General features: G+C 33.5%; 1 protein-coding gene and 1 long non-coding RNA gene across 2 annotated transcripts; one reads left to right on the forward strand and one right to left on the reverse strand.

Moving 5' to 3' along the window:
• The first annotated feature begins 13,826 nt into the window (after positions 1-13,826).
• LOC129281065 (putative nuclease HARBI1) lies at positions 13,827-19,030 on the forward strand. The gene is made up of 5 exons (XM_064115385.1): positions 13,827-13,907; positions 14,449-14,662; positions 15,144-15,427; positions 16,438-16,586; positions 16,957-19,030. Exons 1-5 carry the CDS (start codon positions 13,863-13,865, stop codon positions 17,315-17,317), a joined length of 1,053 nt encoding a protein of 350 aa, XP_063971455.1. The 5' UTR covers positions 13,827-13,862; the 3' UTR covers positions 17,318-19,030.
• Positions 19,031-20,179: 1,149 nt separating this feature from the next.
• LOC129280204 (uncharacterized) lies at positions 20,180-21,997 on the reverse strand. The gene is made up of 3 exons (XR_010296886.1): positions 21,951-21,997; positions 21,078-21,164; positions 20,180-20,537 (listed from the first exon to the last, which is right to left on the reverse strand). It is a non-coding gene; the product is annotated as an uncharacterized LOC129280204 (long non-coding RNA).
• Between the last annotated feature and the right edge of the window lie 610 nt (positions 21,998-22,607).

Raw genomic sequence — 22,607 nt, forward strand, 5'->3', positions numbered from 1 at the left:
ACATCGTCCGCTCCCCTCAAATGCCCGCTACGGGCTGCGCGTTTCCGTTTTACACCCTGGCGAAGGCATTTTCCGCAAAAATAGCCACAAAGCGACTAGTGAAGAGTCTACAAACGTCGCTGGTTGCAGCGTGCGACACAGGCGAGTCCCACACCACCGCATGCAATCTGCACAGTTACTGATCAGAGCATAGAGTTCCTCGGCACTTCATGTACAGAGAGCAGTCATATGAGTGAAATCCGAACATGCTTTTGCAGTTACGTTTTTTTAATGAAAAGTTATGAAAAAGTTTTTTTTTTCTAAATATGAATTATTAACTAAATGAATAGAATGACAGACAAAATAAACAGATACATATAATAGAAAGAAAATTGAAGTTTGATGGATTGATACACTTCGATGCCGAAAGATAGATATAGAAGACTGATAAATAGATAGAGACATACATGTATATAGATAGATAGATAAATAGATAGATAGATAGATAGATAAAGAATGAGAGAGACAGAGAAGATAGACAAATTAACAGATATATATATACTGTAGTTACATAGATAGATAGATAAATAGATAGATAGAAGATAGATAGATAGAGAGAAATAGAGAAAGACAGACAGATGGATAGATAGATAGAGAGAGGGAGAGAGAGAGAGATAGAGAATTTGAGAGATAGGTAGATGTTAGATGGATAGATAGATAGATAAAGAATGAGAGAGACAGAGAAGATAGATAAATTAACAGATAGATATATAAATAGATAAAAGATAGATAGATAGATATATAGATGGGGGAGAGAACTTGAGAGATGGAGAGATGTTATATATAGATATATATATAGATAGATAAATAGATAGATAGATAGATAAAGAATGAGAGAGACAGAGAAGATAGACAAATTAACAGATTATCATGTAGTACCATAGATTGATTTATAACATAGATAGTGGATAGACAGATATGATAGATATAAGGATAGATATAATATGAAAAAAAGTAATTATGTGTTTTATTTTTCAATATTTTAGCTATTATTCGTTTTCATCCATATAAACGATCATGTGCGATAAAGTAAAAAAAAATCATGAAGCCAACGTATATAGTTCAGCGGAACAACCAAAATACAGAGACTGAAGCTTTTGGTCTATAAGCTCAGCTGCATTTGCACGTATGTTCTGCGGATATCTTCGGTGCGGACTTTTGGATCGCGCGCCCAGCTGATTATGTAAACAAACGTAGACGTAGACTCTTCACTAGTCGCTTTGTGGCTATTTTTCCGGAAAATGCCTTCGCCAGGGTGTAAAACGGAAACGCGCCTACGGGCTACCGCGTTCACCGTAGGGTGCGCTGTGATGTTTCCCGCGGCTGGCACTGTATCCGACTCATTGTTTATAATACTAGACATTTCGCCAAAAATCGTCTACAAATACCATACCCTAAATCTGAATACAAAAAAAGGATTATTCCCATTAACTGCAATTTCTATTTTCAATAATTTACCATTGTTCACATGGGCGGAAATCTCTCCTTAAAGGTAGGGGGACATAATTGAGTTTTCCTTAATTATGTGTTACAGAATTACCAACTCGATCAAACACACACACACATACACACAAACTCACACACAGGTGAGGTATTCCTATTCAAACTAAAGATGAAAGGCCTCAATGAATAATGAAAGCGCGAAGTGCAACCCCAAATATGTTGACATTTCATAAATTGTGACCTGGAAATTGAACACTCTTAACATTTGTTTTTGTGATTATGAAGTACATTCAAACCTACCTAAACCATTAATGCGCGCGCGAAGCGCGAGCTGACAGTTCATGATTTTCAAACCTAAAATCTAGACATTCGTAACACTTTTTCAAATCATGAACAGAATAGGAATTCAACTTAATAATAGATGCGAGCGCGAGCTGAAAGTTTCTGATTTCCCAACCTAAATACTGGACATTCATAGCACTTTAAAAAGAATATGAACATGATAAGAATCTAATAAAGTAATGCTAAAGCGATGCGTGAGCTGAAGGTTTTTTATTTTCCAACCTACAAACTGGACATTCTTAGCACTCAATAATGAACGAAATAGGAATCTAAACAATAAATGCAAAGCGCAAGCTGAAAGTTGCTTATTTTCCAACCTAATAACTGGACATTCATAGCACCTTAAAAAGAGTATGAACAGGGTAGGAATCTAATCAATTACTATATGAACAGGATGAACAGGATAGAAATTTCACTAAACAATGTTAGATTCGTGTGCGAAGTGATTGCTGAAAATTAGTCATTTCCGCATACATTGGTAATTCCGAAGGTTCGTTATTCCGAAGGTTCGTATTTCCGAAGGTTCGTAATTCAGAAAACAAATCTGAATCCAGGAACACTATCGCTTCCTTGATCTACCTATGATGACTCCTCCCACGGCAGAAATTTTGTGTAAAAATATAATTTAAAAGTCTCGTTAATAGAGTATTTAAACAAAGATTTGGGGGATTAAACATAGTTAGAATTCACTGTGAATGATTAACCATAACTCATGAAAACTTTTCTTTTTACTGAGTACGCGAACAATGAAATCATTCTTATATTCCAAGTAAATTTGGAATAAACGGAAAATGAATTGGTTTAACAAATGTATGCTTATACTGGGGATGGAACATTCTTGTTTCCCATCCATGCACTAAATTTACTAATAAGTATCCAGAAGAGATTTTCTTTTTTCGTCATTTTTATTAGTTATGAAATTGACAATGGCCATTGATATCATCAATGATATCACTCTTTGGCTGGCATATAGGGCTAGATGCGAATTCGAGAATAGTCGGGCTCGTATGCCTTTTCCAAGTTTTTCCATCTGCTTATATATATTTCGAAATTCGAGGATACATGTATATAATTTCGATTGTGATTTTTTCATAATAAAAGACCACAGATAGTAGGGGGGACATTTGATATTATGCCCCCCCCCCTATCCGAAATGGTAGGGTGGGGGACAGTGGCACCCACAAATTTAATAACGCCAAAAAATGTAATAACACTTTACCCAAAAATGTAATAATTTAACCCACGAATGTAACAATGCACTTTACCCACAAATGTAAAAATGACTTTACCCACAAATGAAAAAAAAAAATGAAGGGATTTTTGGCAAATCCGTTCTAAACTAAAATCCTAAGTAATGCGTTAATATAGCACAAAAGTGCAAAGTCTTTTTTCCTGACCCGGTTAATTCAAAAATCATAATATAAGTCCAAAGTCTTTTTTCCAGGCCCGGTTGTTTAAAAAATTGTAATATAAGTCCAAAGTATATTTTTCAGACCCGGTTATTTCAAAAATTATAATATAAGTCCAAACTATTAAAGATAAGATCAAAATATTCCAGTGGAATGATAATAAGAATCGAACTTAATTTTTTCTCCAGACCCAGGTAATTTTTATCTGGTGGAATCAATGTCTTTGTTGTTGTTTTAACTTATACGGCACGTATTGTGAAAATATGCGCAGAGAGTAAATTGAGAATCAAGCGTAGTCTTTTCTCCAGACCTGGTTATTTATAACTAAAAACTCAAACCCTATAGTAATGCGTTCATATAGCAAAAAGTGCAACGTCTTTTTTCCAGACCCTTTTGTTTCAAAATTGTATAATATAAGTCCAAACTAAGTTACAATAATGATAATCCAGTGGAATAACAATGAGAATTGGGCTTAGTCTTTTCTCCAGACCCTGTTAATTAAAACTCGTGGAATGAATGTCTTTATTGTTGTTTTAAATTATATGGCGCTTATTGTGAATATATGCACCAAGAGTAAATTGAGAATCATGTGTAGTCTTTTCATCAGACCCGGTTACTTAAAACAATAAACTAAAACCCTATAGTAATGTGTTCATATAAAAGTCGAAAGAAACTAAAAGGAACTCACATCGGAATAGAAGAGGACTTGACGCTGACGAACCGCAACCTGTTGAACAAAGCAAAAGATGAAGTGAAAGTAAAGGACAAATTAGTCGCTGCCTGGTCTACTGATGGCAAAGTCATCGTACTGATGAAGACGTCCAATGGATCAACTGTAAGGAAAAGAGTATCATCAATAAGTGACCTGAAGAAACTCTAAATGTGAACTGAGAAACTCGAAATGTGAACTTAGAACGTTTAAACGATAGGAAAAGCTAGGAATATGAATACCAACGTTTAGCTACAATTCCTTGTTGCACCCCCATTACATATTGTGGTATTATTATCTACTAATATTCTAGTTTGTAATGTGAAGTAAATGTAAATGTTTTTTATGTCGCAGGCATCCAACTTTTACTTGTGAAAATTGTATATTGTGTAAGAGTACATTTTAAGATGATTTCTTGAATGATGACAATGATCATTGTTATGACTATACTTCTCATGATAATTATTGTCCGCAGATACATATTGAAAATGAATACTACACACCAGACGAATTTAAAAGTGATGTTTTAAAACATTACAACCGGTCCTTTTTTAAGGCATATCATTTCAATTGTCGGAGTCTAAAATCTAACTTCGATGAATTTGTAAGTACGGTTGATGTCATACAAGACCCAATGACCATAGTAGGAGTGACAGAAACTTGGCTAAGGGACAACGAGACGTTATACTATGGTATACCCAATTTTGAATTTGTTGCAAACTGTCGCCTGGTCAAACGAGGTGGTGGAGTTGGATTGTATATCCATGAGAATATGAAATTTAAAAGGAGACCAGATCTTGATGTTCTTTGTGAGAGTCTGGAAAGCATTTTTATTGAACTATATGCTAAACATAAAAGATGTGTAGTCGGTGTTATGTACTGTCCACCGAATAGTAACTTTCAAGATTTTCTAGAGAAAGTTGTTCAAAACCTCGATGCAATTTCAAACGAGAAAAAGGAATGCATTATTATGGGAGATTTTAACGTAGATATAAATAACAGTAACAATCCACTTATGTTTGACTTTCTTAATACATTTATTTCTTACTCCTTTGCTCCACAGATATGCAAACCAACTCGCATTACAAATACATCTACTACAACTTTGGATAATATTTTTTATAACAATTCTGATATTGCTGTGAAATCTGGAATTATCACAACTGACTTCAGCGATCATTTAACAGCCTTCATGGTCACTGAATTTGATAATGTACCAACCAATGACACCCATAGTTACACTAAGCTTGATCTAAGTGAAACAAATATTGCTTTATTTTGTACCAAACTGGATTTAATTAATTGGGAATTCTTGAACCCTATACAAGATGTGAACAGTATGTATGATACCTTTATATTCTTATATAAGCAATTGTATGAATAATGTTTTCCTGTTATTACAGTTCGCAATAGATTGAAGCACTGTAAGAAATCTAAACCATGGATATCAAAAGAGACTAAATTATTGATAAAGCGTAAAAATAGGATATTTAAGAAGTTTGTAAAAAACCCTTCCCAAGACCTGCATGAAAAATACAAATGTTGTAGAAATTGTGTGAACAGCAAAATAAGAAGTGAAAAGCGCACTTATTATTGTAATAAGTTCGCCACCGCTAAGCGTGATATGAAAGCAACTTGGAAAATAGTCAACGATGTCTTGAACAAAAGAGAAACAAAACAGAACAGTGTACGAGAAGATGAGGTTAATGGGGATAATATTTCAGACAGACTCGATATAGCTAATGCCTTTAACAATTTGTTTGTACATATTGGACAAACTGTCCAAGATAAACTCAGTACTACGTGCACAGAAACTGAAAATAATACGCATATAGATATTTCACAGTGGTTAAAAGGAAATTATAGATCCTCTGTATTTATCAAACCTGTTGCTACTAATGATGTTATATCAATTATAGATAAGTTAGATCCAAATAAGAGTCCAGGCTACGACAATATTCATCCAAGAGTTCTTACAAAATCAGGCTATGCAATTGTTAAACCTTTGTGCAATATTATCAATCTTGCCATTGAGAAGGGCGTCTTTCCTGACTCGTTAAAGATTGCCAAGGTGAACCTATTTTTAAGAAAGGAAACATATTACTTTTAACTAATTATCGTCCAATATCAGTTTTATCAGTTTTTAGCAAAATATTTGAAAAAATAATTTACAATAATTTGATATCTTTTATTGATCAAAATGACATTTTATATCGTCGGCAATATGGTTTTAGGCAAGGTTATAGTACTTTCCATGCACTTATTGATTTTACTGAAAAAAATTGCTCAATCTTTTGAAAGGAAGAAATTTTTAACTGGTATATTTTTAGACCTTTCTAAGGCATTTTATTGTATTGACCACGGTATTTTAATAAAAAAATTGTATTTTAACGGTATAAGGGGTATTGCTTTAGAATTAATTACAGATTATCTAAATAATCGAAAACAGTTTGTAAATATTGATAATTTTAATTCTTCTTCTTTAGACATATTTCTTGGTGTTCCTCAAGGATCAGTACTAGGACCCTTATTGTTTCTTTTATATGTAAATGACTTGCCAAACGTTAGCAATATTTTATCTTTTATCTTATTTGCTGACGATACAAGCCTTTTTCTTGCCAGTAATGACCCTTCAAACGTAGGATTTTTAATCAACTCTGAACTAAGTAAAGTGCATTCCTGGTTTCTTGCCAATAAATTATTGATTTAGCAATGGCACACACTTTAGCAAGTTCCAAGAACCTATTATCCCTGATACAATAGCACTTGTTATGAAATATAATAAAGGTTGTTCACACATCTATACGATTCTTAAAAAGAAAAGAAAAGTGGAATGTAAAAGTTTCCTTAAGTGGAAGTGTATATTCGATATGAATGACAAGCAATGGCAATCGTATTGCTCTATTGGATTCAGTTGTACTACCGATGTGAATTTACGTTGGTTTCAGTTCAAAATAATGCAACATATTTTATATACAAATGAAATATTGTTTAAAATTAATTTAGCTCAACAAAAAGAATGTACTTTTTGTAATGTACACCGTGAAACAGTTACTCATCTACTTTGTGAATGTACATGTATTAAACATATATGGGACAGGTTTGAACAATGGATATTTCTTAAAACTGGAAATAGAATTTTTTTCTCTAATAAAGAAAAATTATTTATTTTAAGAGGTTCAAGTAATTATGCATTAAATTGTTTATTGATAGTGATACGACAGATGATCTATACTTCCAGAGTAAAACATCAATTACCTGTTTTTGATAATATCAAATTTGCACTTCAGAATTATTTCAAGAATGAAAAATATATCGCAGAGTCAAATTGTAAAATGGTAAAGTTTACAAAGAAATGGTTTCAATTACGTGCCATGTTTACATGAAGTGATCTGTTCAGTTCCCTTTCCATGTACAATGATACATATGAATATTATTGTTCATTTACTCCTTGCTTGTTCCTTAAATTGTTTACTATTATGTAAACCTGACAGTTCAATTTATATATTTGTTACAATTACTGTTGTATTGTATTTCGTTGTTATTAATTTGATTTGTCATTGAAAAGATATCTTGTTATGTTTTGAATAATAATAAAATCCCTGTGGAGGGGAAACAAATTGAAAAAAAAAAAAAAAAATGATTGATAAATCTTGAAAAAAATAATTATATAATTTTCAAAACAAAAAACAGGAAAATTAACGAAGACTTGATTAAATTGCTTATCAATAACAAAGAAATAAATAAGGTAAATTCATTAACATTTATTGGTGTTAAAATTGATAATAACCTTACGTGGAAAGATCATATTAATGAAATATCGTATAAAATGTCATGTGCTGTTGGTGTCATAAGTAGACTAAAGTTCACATTGCCACCTTTTATTCTCACTAATTTATATAATACAATGATCTTGCCTTATATAACCTATTGCAATATAATATGGGGAAGCACCGCATCTTATTTATTAAAAAAAATATTTTTAATACAAAAACGTGCAATAAGAATAATCACCAATTCAACATTTCTTGCCCATACAGACCCATTGTTTCGGAAGCTTTCAATTTTGAATATATATGATTTACATTGCTATTTTGTTGCTTGTTTTATGTATTCTTATTCTAAAAGGACTTTACCTGATATTTTTAATGATTTGTTCACCCTTAATAGTAGTATAAATATGTATTCAACAAGAAATATCAATAACTTTTATTTGCCAAAATATACATATAATTTTTCTAGAACTGTTATAGGATACGAAGGACCTGTCATCTGGAATGATTTGCCATCTGAAATTAAAACTTGCCCCTCACTAATCACTTTTAAACGTAAATATAAATCATATCTTGCCAATTCACCATAAGTTTTTAAGTAAAATGGAGCCTTGTGTGTTTTTTTTTTTTTTTTTTTTAATTTTTTTTTTAACGTTTTTCTTTTGTTTGTTTATGTTGATGTTATAACTGTTTAATCACCATTAATTTGTTATATTTTAACCAATGCGCGGAACCAAGGGGGATTGGCCTCGATAGGTCTTTGGCCTTTGCCAATCCCCTACATCCACCGCATGTTGGTGCTACTCTTTCTATTTGTAATTATATTGATTTGTTTATGTATTGATTGTTTCTCATTGTTCATATAATATTGTATGTTGTATATTTTTTAATGGATGTGAATAAAGTGAATTGAATTGAAAAAAGGTGCAAAGTCTATTTTCCAGACCCGGTTAATTAAAAAATTATAATATAAGTCCAAAGTCTTTTTTCAAGACCCGGTTGTTTCAAAAATTATAACATAAGTTCAAAATCTTTTTTCCAAACCCTGTTATTTCAAATAGTGTAATATAAGTCTAAACTAAGATACAATAAGGATATTCCAGAGGAATAAAAATGAGAATCGAGCTTAGTCTTCTCTCCAGATCCAATTAATTAAAACTGGTGAAATCAATGTCTCTGTTGTTGTTTTAACTTATACGGTATGTATTGTGAATATAATTATGTGCTAAGAGTAAATTGAGAACCAAGCCTACTCTTTTCTCCAGACCCGGTTATTTAAAATTATAAACTAAAACCCTATAGTAATGCATTCATATAGTACAAAAGTGCAAAGTCTATTTTCCAGACCCGTTTAATTAAAAAATTGTAATAGAAGTCCAATATTTTTTTCCAGACCCGGTTGTTTCAAAAATTATAATATAAGTCCAAAGTCTTATTTTCCAGACCCGGTTATTTCAAATATTGTAATATAAGTCCAAACTAAGATACAATAATGATATTCAAGAGGAAAAACAAATGAGAATCGAGCTTCTCTCCAATTAAAACTGGTGGAATCAATGTCTTTGTTGTTGTTTTAACTTTGTTGTTGTTTTAACGGCACGTATTGTGAATATATGTGCTAAGAATAAATTGAGAATCAAGCCTAGTCCTTTATCCAGACCCGGTTAATTAAAAAATCATAATATAAGTCCAAAGTCTTTTTTCCAGACCCGGTTGTTTAAAAAATTGTAATATAAGTCCAAAGTATATTTTTCAGACCCGGTTATTTCAAAAATTATAATATAAGTCCAAACTATTAAGATAAGATCAAAATATTCCAGTGGAATAATAATTAGAATCGAACTTAATTTTTTCTCCAGACCCAGGTAATTTTTATCTGGTGGAATCATTGTCTTTGTTGTTGTTTTAACTTATACGGCACGTATTGTGAAAATATGCGCAGAGAGTAAATTGAGAATCAAGCGTAGTCTTTTCTCCAGACCTGATTATTTATAACTAAAAACTAAAACCCTATAGTAATGCGTTCATATAGCAAAAAGTGCAAAGTCTTTTTTCCAGACCCTTTTGTTTCAAAATTGTATAATATAAGTCTAAACTAAGTTACAATAATGATAATCCAGTGGAATAACAATGAGAATTGGGCTTAGTCTTTTCTCCAGACCCTGTTAATTAAAACTCGTGGAATGAATGTCTTTATTGTTGTTTTAAATTATATGGCGCTTATTGGCCGGTATTCTCAAAGGAGGTTTAGTTAGTCCATGGACTAAATCGGTGGTTTAAACCTCCGATTTAGTCCATGGACTAAAATTTGGTATTCTCAAAGGTGATTTAGTCGGGGGTTAAGTTAGTCCGTGGTCTAAACGCGTCGTTTTACGTCATCAATTTTAGTCAGCTGTCGTGGGTGGTTTAAAATATTTAGTCCATGGACTAAATTTCGTGCGCATGCGTAGTTGCTTAATCGTCTGCAATTTTTTTTCACCCTTTTTTCCCGCTCAAAATTCATCGGAGACAGATCAGAGACCGATTTAGATTCGGGTTACATGTATATTTCACTGAACCAGTTTTTGGTAATTTTCGCCGAAAACGTAAGTATTTTGTTGCCTCTTTATTAAGGAGTGCGATTCTGTACTACAAATTACTATTCTATAGTATAAACGATGATTAACCAAGATGATGTTTCTCGCTATCGAATGTTTATTTTTATCGCACGAACAGTTCGCCTACAGTCCCATTCGAACGTTTACGTGTTGGAAGATTTCTGATAATGGGGGGGGGGGGGGGGGGTTCGGCTAGCCTAGGCCCTGGCCGGCTTAGCAAAGTTTTAGCTAAACACTGGCGGATCCAGGGGGGCACATTTATTGAGAGGCAAAATTAAAATTTGTAATGTAGAAATGCCATTAAATACATGTTGAGGTGTGTTCCCTCTTTTGTTTTGAAAATGAAATTTAACTTTGAGTTTGACTTTGAGTTTGAACTTATTACTTAGGCTAGCCGCCCAAGGGCCAAGTAAGAAAAGAGCCTAAGACTAAGTAAGACTAAGACTTGTCAAATTTTTTTTGGTATGAATGATAACTACGAAATATCCTTAATTTGTGGTTGAAATTTTTTTTTTTTCGCATAATTTGTCAAAAAATTTGAAAAATCTTGGATCTGCCCCTGCTTTATTAGCCAGGGCCTCAGGCCCAGCTAACCAATTTTCTTTGTCATGGAATCTGGATGCGAAGATCACATGTTCACATCACTTATGCAATTACAATTTGCAAGGACAAGGTTAATAAAACCTTGTCTTCGGTCACCCAAGGGTTCATTACCGTATGGGCACTAGTATTCAACCCGGCAAAATTCAAAGATTTTGACATATTCCCCCAAATATTTAGAAATAGGGAATTTATCTTAATTCCATACCTTTGTTATTTCCAGGATAATCTGTTGTCGGTATTTTCTTTATCAATCTGTCGACTGTAAGCGCGGAGGATCGAATTGTGCGGCGATGGCCTTTTGCACTGAATGCCACTAGTATTCAACCTAGTGAGGATAGATAGCGAATCTCAAAAGGGTTTAGATTGCTGAATATTAGATCTAGATCTATGTAAGCCTTTGGCTTTGATTAATTCCCTGTTTGGTCTCATCTCAAATGGTCTAGTCCATAGTCGGATGGGACAAGGGCAGATTGAGTGACAGCTAGGGCCATCTTTCATCGCTAGGTTGAATACTAGTGCCGACGGATTGAATACTAGTGCCAAAAACCATCGCCGTATAATTTGATCGCCCGCGCACACAGTCGACTGGTTGAAGAAAAAAATAAAGGAAAAAGAATAACCAGCATTTGCTCTTGGAAATAAGATGGGTGTAAAATTAAGGTAAATTCAATATTTCTATATATTTGAGGAAACTGTCCAAACAGGTTGAATACTATATAGTGCCCTTACGGTACATGCTGCCGCGCACAGAAAAATCAAGCCATGTATAAGTCGCGTGTTGTGGACACCAGCAGAAGTGGGATCCCAGCACGCGCAACCCACTAACGTTAGTTAGAAATCCACTGCCAAACGCGGTTCATGGTGTGACTGTGAGGACTGAGGTTAGTATATAACTAACCTCACAAGGTTAGTATACTAACCTCGCAATATGTGTGAGTGTCCTCAGTTATATTCCCCTGTGACACATGATCTAGATCTAGACTTCTATTCTAAATCAGGAAGATTGTCAACTGTATTAACAACACAACAGTTAGATCCAGTTAGACGAGATCTAACATTTATAGATCTAACAAAAAGTTTACTAACTTTAGATCTAACTTAGATAACTTTTATCTAACTTTAGATCTAGACTAGAGTACTATTTAAGGTTAGGCCTACATGTAGATCTAGCTTAGGCTAGATTCTAGTGTAGATCTGGATCAAGATCTAGGCATTAGCGTACCTAGGGGGGGGGGGGGTGTCCCTTAAGAGTCACAACCCATGAAAGGGACGTATCCCTGCCCCCCCCCCCCCCTGATGAGCCGCTCCTTTGTACTTGCAGATTTTTTTTTTTTTTTTTTTGCTTGTCAAATTTTTTTCTGACCAGTACGAAATCCTTCATTTTTGGTTAAAGACCCTTTTTTTTCTTTAAAATAAGATTATCTTACAAATATCAGAATGCTACAGACAAAGATATCAATCCAGAAATTTTCAGCTCATTTCATTCTTTGAAATACTGTAGATTGTACCGGTATATTGCAGAGATTAAATAGTTTATATATTGTATTTTAATCAGGTACATAATGGAAAGATTTTTAAGTATTTTTAAAGCAATAAATTTTGAATTTTTTGTAAAAAATAATAGCAAAGATTGAATAATGTTAGAAATATTGTAATGGATGAAACTGGATTTTAAACCCAGTTTGTAACTTTGTTGATGATAGGTTTTTTTTTTAAATCACCATTTCAACTCTTGTTGCAATTAAAATTGCAAACCTTTAGGTCAGACAGGAATCACTTAAGCTTTATATTCAAATATCAAGATATTGATGATAAAAAGTTCATGTCTCAGTGTACCATAATACCATGAAAAATTCTTCTTGTTGGGTTGGCTTTTCTCTCTGTGTGTTTCAAGTTACTGCTCCAGTCCACACACAGGTTCTGCCTGCTTGGTGGTATCGGGCATGGCGTACGGCAAACGTCTATTTGTTGCTTTGTTCTGGAGAGTTTTATTTCATCTAAAACTCCCATGTATTGTTGAATGTACTCTTGAAAAAGATATGCAATACCCTGTACCTCTTATTCTGTCAGAAGCGAATTTTCCTAATTTTGACAATGTTTATCCATCCTTTAAAGAGACCATATCACTAGTAATCATGAGTGCTGTGACATTTTCCTTTTCTCTTTTTTTTTCCTTAAGGAGTCACGACTAAGCTGGTTACCTTTTGTATCTTGGCCCTGACAGGGGCAGCATCCACCAGCATTTTCCCTGCCATCAACATATATGCAATCACTTCTACAGTAGTGCAGGTTGTCTCCAACACAGCAGCTGTGCAAAAGACTACTTCCCCTTAAGCAGTAAGTTATTTATTGATAACTTCAAACAGAATTCACCAAAAATTGTCTCCAATAAGTCTCATGTTTTGTTGAATATACTCTATTATACTCTATATACCATTCTGTCAGTTAGCAAATTTGTCTAATTTCAACAATGTTTATCCATACTTTAACCCTAAATAGACTGGGCTATTTCGATGCCTAGGAAGACAAGGGGGATGGGGCTGATTAAGCCCCCCCCCCCCTTATGATCTTTGTTGTCGATCATGCGATCACGACAAAAATTGGCGTGTGTGTTACCCATGGCATAATCTACAAGACTCTAAGGTCAAAATCTCATTGCTAATCAATTATGCTAATTTATGCATAAAATCAAAAGTTTGCTATAATTTACTAAATAATGCCTCTAAAATAATAATTTTGAGTGAGCCCCCCCCCCCCTCATCTTGTTAGGATTAAAGGAGACCATATCACTAGTAATCATGAATGCTGTGACATTTTCCTTTTTTTCTGAAGGAGTCACGACTAAGCTGGTTACCTTTTGTATCTTGGCCCTGACAGGGGCAGCATCCACTGGCGTTTTCCCTGTCATCAACACAATCACTGCTACATTCATTTTTGGACTGAGAATATGGCAAATTTCTACCGCCTTCGTCAGCTTGACAGGGTCAGAGAGGTACGTTCTTAAGGTTTTTCTGTTTTAAGATTCAAAACAAGTTGTAACAATTTAAAAAAGAGTATGTTCAGAATCCAATAAATTGACAACCAAAGTGTCTGTATGAATGAAAATTATTTTCCAAAGAATTCTGGAAGAAATTTCAAATTTCTGAGAGATGAACAAAATAAGCACTGTATTCCAGCCAGATGTCATGTATTCTAGCAATATTAATTCACTGTCCCATGGCAATTTACAGTTGGATAGTGTTTCAGCTTAGATTTATAAAGTTAAGTTGATGGAGCTTGTCCTAGATCTAAATCTAAATGATATTGATCTTGGTACAGCCTTTCTTGAGAAATCAATGGTCACTCTAACTACAGTGTACTTTAATTTTTCTTCAAACTGGAAGTTGAGGAATTTGACAGTTACATGTATATCTATCATGAGATGTCATTATTATTCATTGACATGATACTGTGCAAGATTAGCTACACTGACAATTGCTAAATCGTCTTTCATATTTGATTTTTTTTCTCTCGTGTAATTATTGCTTGTACAGGCGGAAATGAGGCCAGAGAGGGGACTCACAGATCACAAGAATCCATTTGAATTGTATGACGATCGTGATTTCAAGATTCGATACAGATTTACAAAACACACAGCACTCTACCTCATCAACATGCTTGAAGGAGATCTCAGTAGGAACACAGATCGAAATAATCCACTACCTGTTGTGGTACAAGTCATGACTGCTCTGCGTTTTTATGCCGTAGGTTAGTATCACGTCTTTTTCCTAATTTTAAACAGAATCTTCCTCCTTAATCTATTTTAATTATTTGCTCAGATGTATGATATGGTAAACATTACTTCTACATTAAAGTTTACGTGCAAGGCTCTTATGACAAGTGTTATTCCATACCAGTCATTTCATAATGAAGTTTCGATACAATTCTGTTGCGTGCTCTCGCAAATCATAATATTTATGGTTATTTTCATAAGTGGGCTAGACACAAAATAGCTTTTGCCTTGTTCTCTTTGATTCGAATCAACTTTTTGTTCTGCTTGACTGCCCTTTAACATAATACAGGCCAAACATTCCAATTCTTTTGATGAATAAAAAAATACGTCTTCATTTGAAACAGTGTATTGAACATTTTCAGCCTTTTCTGATTTATATACAAGAATTAAACAAATAAGCATGCTATATTTAAAAAAATGACTCTTCGATTTCTACTATTCCATGTTTAATTGAAGGTTCATTCCAAATTATGCATGGTGATGAGGCATCAATATCTCAGCCATCTGTGAGCCGAGTCATCAAGAAGGTTTCAGAAGCTATTGCAAGAAGGAAACGGGAATTCATGAGATTTCCAACGAGAGACGAACTTGAAACAACGCAGCAGCAATTCTATGAGTACTGCGGCTTTCCCGGGGTCATCGGTGCTATAGATGGGACCCATGTCTACATCAGGAGTCCTGGTGGGGAACAAGCCCTGTTTTTCCTTAACAGGAAAAACAGGTATTCAGTTAATGTACAGGTTAGAATGATTGTATTTTTAACAGTTATCTCAAATTGTTTCTCAAAAAAGCCATGTTTTTTTAGTCTTGGGATGGATTGATATGCTTATTTATTTCATTTTGGAAATGGGAAATTCTTCGACATAAGTAGTATTCATTTAGGAAAAATACTATATTCATTATTGTTAGATTGCAGATGACTTGCAATTTGATTTTTGTTACCCCCCCCCCCCCACCCTTGACACCTTTCTCGATAAATCTCTAACACTAAAAGATTGCACAACTTTTAATACCAAATTTTCTAGGGTACGCAATTCCAAAGTTACGTACATGTGACCTGTTGTAAGTTCACAACTGACCATGAATTTGCTCAAACACAAAATTTTTGTACACATCCAATGCAAATTCTGTATGTAGCCAAACTTTGTAAGTTCCTAAAAACAATTTAATTCATGTTATTTATGACTGAATAGTATCACCAACAATTTCCATCGAAAAAATACTGAAAAAGCAAACTAAAAAAGATTAAAAATGCATATAGATCTTTAAAAAATAAAATACATAAGGAAAAGTTTTTGATATTTTTTGTGTGTCTCACTTGCATAGCAAAGCGAGACTATTACAGGCGCCATTTTACTGATGGCAATGGTGTTGTCAACATTGAAATCTTAACCAAGGTTAAGTTTTTGAAAATGTCATTGGGTCAATTCACCCAAAGGGCTTAATTATACTGTCTCCAAATTTGCTCATATTCAGTTTATAGGGTAATTGATTTTCTAACAAAATGGGCGTGACCTCCCATTTTTCTAATGGCCCTTGCACGGTAACTGGCAGTCTGAATTTCATGCAAGTGGTATCATTTGAAACGGAATAAGATGAACTATCTAAATTACACATTATTTTTTTACATAGGAGCTAGTTTGAATACATTGACCTTTAAGCCCAGAGATCCGGGGGGGGGGGGGCTAAATATTGTTTATTCTTGACCATTCTATTTTGAACATTTTATTTCTCTTCGAATCATGAATAGGTTGTCTGTGATCATGCTGGGAAAATGACAAGTATCGTGGCAAGGTGGCCTGGCAGCACTCACGATTCAAGGATTTTCTCTGAGAGTTCGCTGAAACAACAGCTGGAGGCAAGGGCAGAAGGTACTGGGTGGCTACTTGGAGATAGTGGGTAAGGAGATTTTTTATGTGATTATATACATTTTATAAAGGCGTCAACATTGAAATCTTAATAGAGGTTAAGTTTTTGAAATCTCATCATAACTTAAGAAGTATGTGGACCTAGATCATGAAACATAGAAATGAGGGTAACCAAGTATCACTGATCAACTTGCATGAGTTTCAGGTCAGATTGTGAAGGTCAAAGTTAATTGGCTGAAAATGCTATTTATAAAAAGAAAAGGGAAATAAATTTAGAATCTAATATATTTTTTTGGTTCTTGGAATATCTCATGTATTTTTTTTAGATTTTTAGTATTTTTCATAAATGTAATGTCTAATAAAAATTGGTTGAAATATAACTGTTTTTCTTCATTTTTCAGGTACCCCTGCCTCCCGTTCCTGATGACCCCCATCCTACATCCTCATCCAGGGCCACAGATGCGCTACAATAATGCCCATAAAAGAGGACGGTGCGTTATTGAGCGCACCTTTGGCCGTTGGAAGAGGAGGTTCCCTTGCCTCAATGATCTGCGCGTGAAGGTGGACACTACCTTTACTATTATAGTGGCATGCTCGGTTCTTTGGAATATCTCTCTCACTCGTGGAGAGCAAGATATTCAAGAACTTGAGCCAATTGATGATGCAATGCCACCTGACCACCTTCCTCCTGGCCTCCGTGATGCTGTCGCTGGTAGGCTCAGGAGAGAACAGATTATTGAGGACCATTTTACCCACCCTTAGAATCTCCAGAGTAGCCACTCGGTACCATCTGCTCAGGCAACAGTTGTTCTTTCAGTTACTCCAGTGAAATTCCAAGAATTATGATGCTGTCAAGGTACTTGTTATATTTCCAGCTAGCAGGGTTTCACGCAGCTACATTTTATTATGTAATAGGGCTTCATAAATGAAAGTGGTTGCAGTTAACACTGATTTTACGAGAAAGTCTGCAAACCAAACTTAATTGTCACTATAACATTGTGGATCTAGGTCTGGTACAGTTACATAAACTAAAGTTTGTGACACTCTGAATCTAAGCTGAAAAATGAAAAATCACACTCAAGATCAGCAACTCAGATAAGCACATGTGGGACAGTATTTATTATTGTTTTGAAAAATGCCCAACAATTGACCTGAATCCCGTGCTCGTTTTGCTAATTTCTTTGTAATTTCACAATTTCTTCCAGAATCCTTTGGCACATATTTTTATGCCCCCGCAGACGAAGTCCGCAGGGAGCATTAAGCGTTGCCTCTATCCGTCCGTCCGACCCCTCACTTGGTTTTTGCGCAATAACTTGAAAAATATTTCATAGATTTTTAAAAATGTGGGTGTGCAGGTAGATGACACCAAAATACAGGCAAAGTTCGAATTTGAAGTCTGCAGGTCAAAGCTTATTAAATGAGCGAGTTGGTTTCACCATGATAACTTAAGAAATATTCAACAGATTTTTTATAAATTGTGGAGTGTAGGTAGACGACACCAAAATGCAGGCTAAGTTTAATTGCGGAGTCCGCAGGTCAAAGGTCATAGCTCATATATACAAGTTGGTTTTTGCGTAGTAACCTAGCGTTAAGTGGGGGCATCTGTGTCCTTTGGACACCTCAAATTTTTAGTTTATTCATACCAGCAGACACCATGGTGTTCATTTTATTTGATTCTGTAAAAAGTCATTTTGAGGTCGTTCCCACAGCTGGAATTTATCTTTAAATCTTATTTTGTTTTATCTCAATCTGTAAATATCAAATCTGTTACCCGATATTATTTCATAATCAACCAAGCAGGTAATAGTTCAGTGGAATATGATCTTTATCTAGTTTTTCCTTTTGTCAGCTGCATCATGGTCATGATGAGCAAATATCCAGTAATCATACTCAAATTTACATGGAATGTGATAAGATAGTAGCTGCATGAAACCCTGCTCACGAACAGCTTATACATTAATTGGCATTTATTGTTTCCCACCATTCACTCCTGATGTAAACATATCTCATATGTACACCAAGCACACCTGGTTAGCCGTAGCATTCATAGAATTGTTGGTTTTTTCAGTCTTCTTTCAATGTTGTAAACTCTTGAATGTAACTTTCCTTTTTGCTTTAGTTTCAAAACCATCTTGAATGACTCGAGCAAACGGTGACCGATAATTTTGCCTTGTCACCATTGCATACAATTGCCTTTTTTTTATACTCCACGAGGCCTTTGACTAGTTTACGACAAGTAGTGGATCAATCTATTGTGTGTTTCTCCTGATTTCTTCAAGCATGTTGATGAAGTGTATTCCATAACATATGATAATTGCTCAAATTGAATTTTTTCCAGAATAAAATATGCAAAAGATGTATTGTTTTCATCTTTTAAACATTTTTTACTATAAAAGAGATTTCTGGTCAAATTATTGAATTCAGCAGATTTATTTGTAGTCACCAATATATGAAATTTAAAGAATGGAAACGTAGCTTGCATAACTATGTGAACAAAATTGTTTATTTTGTCATATAGAATATAAATTTCATTCCTTCAATCTGATATATACATATATTTCATTCTTCCAATACGGTATATACAAATTCTATACAAATATAGATGAATATAGATTATTTCTGCTCATACTCTCGTCTTCAAATTGCAAAGAGTAACTATGTGAACAAAAAGTGTATATCATATTCCATTCCTCCGATGTGCAAATTAAATGCACAAACATTTATCATTTGAAAAATGTAGATTATTTGTACTCATATTATAAACTTTTGAGTTCAATTGGAATGAGTAATTATGAACAAAGTAGTGTATTTTATTGTTGTATAGAATATACTATATTTCATTCTTCCAATGTGGAATATACAAATTCACTACAAATATTTATCATTCAATAAATATATATTATTTCTGCTCATACCCGATGTGATATATACAAATTTGATACACAAACAATTATTGAGAAATACAGATTATTCCTACGCATATGATAAACTCTAGAGTTCAAATTGCAATGAGTAAACTATGTATTTTATTGTATAGAATATATTATATTTCATTCTTCCAATGCGGTATATACAAATTCAATACAAATATTTATCATTCAATAAATATATATTATTCCTGCTCATACTTTTGTGTTCAAATTGCAAAGAATAACCATGTGAACAAAAAAAGTGTATATCATATTCTATTCCCTCAATGTGATATATACAAATTCAATACACAACCATCATTTGAGAATTATAGATTATTCCTACGCATATGATAAACTCTAGAGTTCAAATTGCAATGAGTAAACTATGTATTTTATTGTATAGAATATATTATATTTCATTCTTCCGATGTGGTATATACAAATTCAATACACAAACATTTGTCAATTGATAAATATAGATAAATGCTGCTCATACAATGTACTCTATTGAAATTGCAAAAAGTAGATAAGAACAACTATCATGTCATGGTTGCATTGCAATAGTGTATCATGAGAAGAGACCAGAGGCTCTCTGGAATCAGACACTTCCTCTACTCAATTCATTGTAGATGAGAAGGAAAAAATAATTATACTCTAGTTAACTTCAATCAAAGGGTTTTTTTTTACAAAGATTCAATGAACAGTAGTAGTAGTAGACAAGTAGATAAGCTAAGAATGTTATGGTATGCATAGTTAAATACACATTTATATTATTCCAAATTATTAATTTGTAATATATGAAATAGATAGTTTAAGGATCTGAATTCAAATTAGCATTGACCTTGTTAAGTGATCTACGAGCTTCCTCTTCCTTGTATTGTGCAGTTTGTATTTCTAGCTGAAGGATTTCAACTCTTAATTCATGCTCACGTTTGAGCCATGCATGCTCTTCTCTTGCCAATTCAATCATTACTTCTTGTGCTGGACTGAGACTTTTTTTCTTTGTGTTTGGTTCCAGCTGTTCTAGATAATGCAAGCTTCTCTTGGCAGATGGTCTGGTTCCTGTATTCCTATAATTTAATTAGAATAAAAACATTTAATGTGTTTTTCCTACAAGGTTTTGGGCTTTCAAGTTCTCATCCCAATATATCCTGGACTATTTAAATAATATGAAACCCAATATCTCTGTCTTTTGTGCTATGGAGCATGCATTTCAATCACAACCCAATTTTACAAAATTAGTTTCCCCATACTATTTCATTGTTGAATAAGGAAGATGCTTGCTTTTGAAGTACATTGGTGCATTGTTCAATTTCAAGTTACAGTTATATTTCATTTTATAAAGTATTTAATTATTTGTTTATTATATATATTTCATATTGTTTATTGTATTCATGTGTAATTCATTGTACGGTATCACAATTTTTCTTAGAACTGGGCTAATGATGAATTTCTTTATGTGTTTATAAATGTACATGTATTTTCCACTATCTAAATTGTCACATGAATTTTGTCATATATTTGCAAGAAGGCAAATTCACATGAAAAAGTTTTCAAAATCAATTCATTTATATGATGGACTTTAAAGTATTTGAATAAAATTACAATACCTTGAGGGGTTTGTTGGTTGCAGAGTAGATCCAGGTCCAGTAGGCTTGGTAATTTTTCTTGGAAGAATAGGTGGAATTGAAGTCCCCCTATTTGAATTAAGAGTGCAATATAAGTTGTTTAAAGAGTGAATAGGGTGAATTCAAGAATAGAATTCCTGCAATTTATTTTTATTTTGATGTAGATGAATTCAAGATAAATTAAAATAACATTAAATTATGCTTTTATGCATGTTAACATATTGTGGTCTACAACCATGGAACTGTTGACTGGTAACTACCATGGTAAAAACCTACAGCCAATCAAATTAAGGGATTCCAAGATACTATTGTTTGATGATTTTATTTACATACCAACTACTGTTTGAATTCTGGTCTGTAAATGTTGAATTCATATTAAAATTTCAGAATATTACAAGCTTTGTAGCAATTGTTTTTTTTTAAATAAATGTGACCTGAGTTTCATTCAACATTAAATTAAAATGTTTGTCATACTCTGGTAAACTATTGTTTGATCAACTTGGATTGGTTATGAAGATTGTGAGAGGATGTAATTTCATTTATTAACTATCCTTTATTCATATTTGCTTCAGGTAGTTAGCAGATGAAGAAGATGACAGTTGGTGAATGGTGTATGAGTCAGGCTTAGGAATCTCCATCCCTCCCCATTTACTTTGTTATGCTCAGTTATTGAAATAACCTGAAGTGATTAATTTAATTATTTTCAATTAACATTTTAATTCAAACTTCAGTTTATCTGATTGTTTGATTTTTCTGCTTTCAGACAAAGGTTAGATTTTCCTTTAATTGCCATCACAGCTCACTTAATATAATTAATAAAATATATGAAACAATGAATTTGAAATGAATAAATACCTTGTTCCAGAGGTTGACGGTGTTAAGTCAGTTAGGGAAGATGGGACATTATGTTGCTGGTTGCTGAGTAAGGAATAGTAATGTATGGCTGATAGTTATAAATTAATCATTCATTATCCTGTTATTTCTACATGCATTTATATATCTTTACGGAAAGAAGACAAATTAATACATTCATCATATCAATTTTCATACATATGTGTTCCAAAGTGTTGAAACTGATTCACATACCCCCCCCCCTCACACCATCAAGATAGAAAGAAAGAATGAGTAAATAAAATATTGAAATAAAATGAACAAATTTTAAGTAAGTGATATAAAAAGTTAATTTTCATCTCCACTTATTGAATATATTTAATAGATCAATGAATAGGAATCCTTAATCCTTTAGAAAAATACCTTGTTCCAGAAGTTGATGGTTGATGGTTGACGGTTAAGTCTTGGGAAGCCAAATTCGTAGATTGGACGGTCTGTTGGTGGTAGCTGAGTAAGGAATAGTAACGTATGGTTGATGGTTATTTCTACATGCATTCCTATATTATTATCGAAAGAAAAAAAAAAGATTCATCTGATTAATTCTAATGTTTTCATGCATAAAAATTGTTCCATAGTGTTGACATTGGTTCACATACCCACCCCCCCCCACACCATCAAGAT

This window comes from Lytechinus pictus, unplaced genomic scaffold, assembly GCF_037042905.1.
Source record: "Lytechinus pictus isolate F3 Inbred unplaced genomic scaffold, Lp3.0 scaffold_30, whole genome shotgun sequence".
Taxonomy (NCBI): domain Eukaryota; kingdom Metazoa; phylum Echinodermata; class Echinoidea; order Temnopleuroida; family Toxopneustidae; genus Lytechinus; species Lytechinus pictus.